At 48.3% G+C, this 2354-nt stretch overlaps 1 protein-coding gene across 1 annotated transcript in view; it reads right to left on the minus strand.

Moving 5' to 3' along the window:
* The window catches only part of NCAPD3 (non-SMC condensin II complex, subunit D3), a gene marked incomplete at its 5' end in the record, with an annotated part of 25515 nt that overhangs the window by 20579 nt on the left and 2582 nt on the right, over positions 1–2354 (minus strand). The window contains 3 exons of the mRNA XM_010139643.1: positions 400–533; positions 1749–1836; positions 2102–2163. Coding sequence (XP_010137945.1) covers positions 400–533; positions 1749–1836; positions 2102–2163 — 284 coding nt within the window. The remainder of the gene's footprint in view (positions 1–399; positions 534–1748; positions 1837–2101; positions 2164–2354) is intronic.

Genomic DNA, 2354 nt, shown 5'->3' on the forward strand with positions numbered 1-2354 from the left:
CAACAACGCGGATCCCCACGCTCGGGGATTAAACCATATCTTTAAGCAGGAGAAAGCAAAACACTAAGGAGAAGCGAGCTCCATATTAACCTCTTACCTTCCTTACAGTGCTTTGTAGTAAGCTACAAGAGCTGGAAAACTGACACAAAGCAAAATGCAGAAGGTAGGTGCCTTCACTCACTGCCACTTTTCTGTCAAACAGAACCTTCTTTCCTCTCCACCAGCAAGTTCCACAAAGCCCCATTACAGACACGTTAATGAAACCTCATTTGTACTTACAACTTCAAAGCCAGTGCCAGTTTGTCTCTTCCCTTTCTGAGCGACAGAGGAGAGCGAAAGCATGCCAAAAGAGTGTGCAGACCTATGCAGGAAGGGTAGTGCCAGAGCTCGGTACTTCACCTGATGAATTTTATAGCCTGATTCCTGGCACTGATCACAGCCGACGTGATTGCAAGGACTGAGCGTCTGGAACCCCCACCACTTTCCAGCATAAGAATGACATTGAGGATCCGCTGGAACACACAGCGAAGAACCTGGAAAGGAAAGATTATCTTCAGGTTCATTTCGGCAGCGACTGGAGGCCATGGATAAACATTCTGACCAGGTTTAGAAAATTATTCTGAACCAAACAAACTTAGATCCAAGTAACAGCACCTCTCCAAACACGACTCCTGGCAGAATAACTCAATTCTTTAATGCACACCACACCTTTCCTAGCTGTGATGTTTTCATATAAGTCCAGTAAGGCCTAAGAAGGGCTTCCTGACAACATCAACAGATCCCCTCCAAAGCAGTGGACTCCAGTTTGCCAGGAACATTGGGAATTTGAGGAGATTCATTGATTTGTGCACAGATTACATCTTGAACTAAATGCCTTTTTCTACCATCATGTGCACTTGAACTTTTGGAGCTTCCTCCTGGACACACTTTTGGGCCTGCAGCATGCCTCACCGTCAGTCACACAGGAGAGGCAGGGAAGACGGGGCAGGTCTGAGAAGGGGAGCTATTACATCTTCCTGGTACCTCAAATGTCAACAATCGTGAAGGGCTTCTCTCCAGGCCTTCCTGACCAGACAGCCGCTAACACCCTGACTTGCCAGCTCCAAAGCGGTGCAGGTGCATTTACAGAGACTCACAAACATAGCAGCATGGTCACACCCCAAGTTCAAAAGCCTCATCCAGGGAGGCACCAGACAGGTAAGGGGGAGACGACAGTGTGTCAATCATCATCAGCGTAAAGCTGCAGACACAGGTCTGGCAGAACTGCATGTCCATGACGACAGACTGTTCTCTGGATGAGAATGAACCCTGCTTACTGTCGCCTGCACACAACACCTCCCCACCGCGCTGCTCTGCTGCGCAGCAGGGTGCCCAGCGCGCTGCCAGGCAGTGCTGGAGCTCCACCTAGCAGGAAACAGGACAACTCCAGGCAAACGCAGCAACCGGGAACTCTCTCTTCTAAGACACAGAGCTCTAACGCCACTGCAGCTACCCTCCGTTTGCGATTCATTTGCTACCGTCACTGGAGCGCAGAATTCAATGATCACAAAACACATCACGGCCCAAGTCAAAGGAGGTGGGGGCTGGGGTGGAAGAAGGCACCTTGCCTCTGACCCGGCAAACGTGCACACACACAGAAAGCAGAAGGAAAACACGTGCGAGCAAAAATGACATGCAGAGGAGGAGAGAAACAACTACTCCTCTGCAATACTGCAGTGAGGACTTGAAAGATTTTGTCCAACCTTTACCTTATCTTCTGTACCATGTAGAGGAGAACACAGTAACCGCAGTCCATGATAGGCCAGCTGGGGAACGTACTGGGCTTTGTCAACGTTCCTACACAAAAGAAAGCAAAGAGGTGACTTCATCTCTCATCAGAGAAACATTTTCTACACTTACTCTAAATAAACTGCTCATTGACTGAAAACTTCCAATATTCACTAATTGTTGTTTACTGTTAGCTGGGTGGAACACGTTCTGATCATCTTCAGCAAAGGAAATCACCACTTTCGTTTTCATATGAACAGGATAACGACAATACAAGCATTGAGAGCTCTACTTTTTCAAAGCACCGTATAAACATTAAGAATTACTGGCTCACATTGCTGCTGAAAACTCGAACTCGTGTACCACTGGCTCGAAGTTTGTCATTTCAACAAAGATCTGCAAGGAGAGAAAGCCAAGCTTAGCAAATCCACGGGGATAAGACACACAGGTCTGCTTGGACACTTGGGTCAGAGCACCAGGAAGGTGAGTCTGACTTCCAAACCACGGTACCTCCCTTGGAGCAGAACATAAGCAGGCCCCAGAGTCCAGAGGCTCAGTCCCCCTGGGGACATCTCAGCAGGCAACAT

Source organism: Buceros rhinoceros, unplaced genomic scaffold (genome assembly GCF_000710305.1).
Source record: "Buceros rhinoceros silvestris isolate BGI_N320 unplaced genomic scaffold, ASM71030v1 scaffold4147, whole genome shotgun sequence".
NCBI lineage: Eukaryota > Metazoa > Chordata > Aves > Bucerotiformes > Bucerotidae > Buceros > Buceros rhinoceros.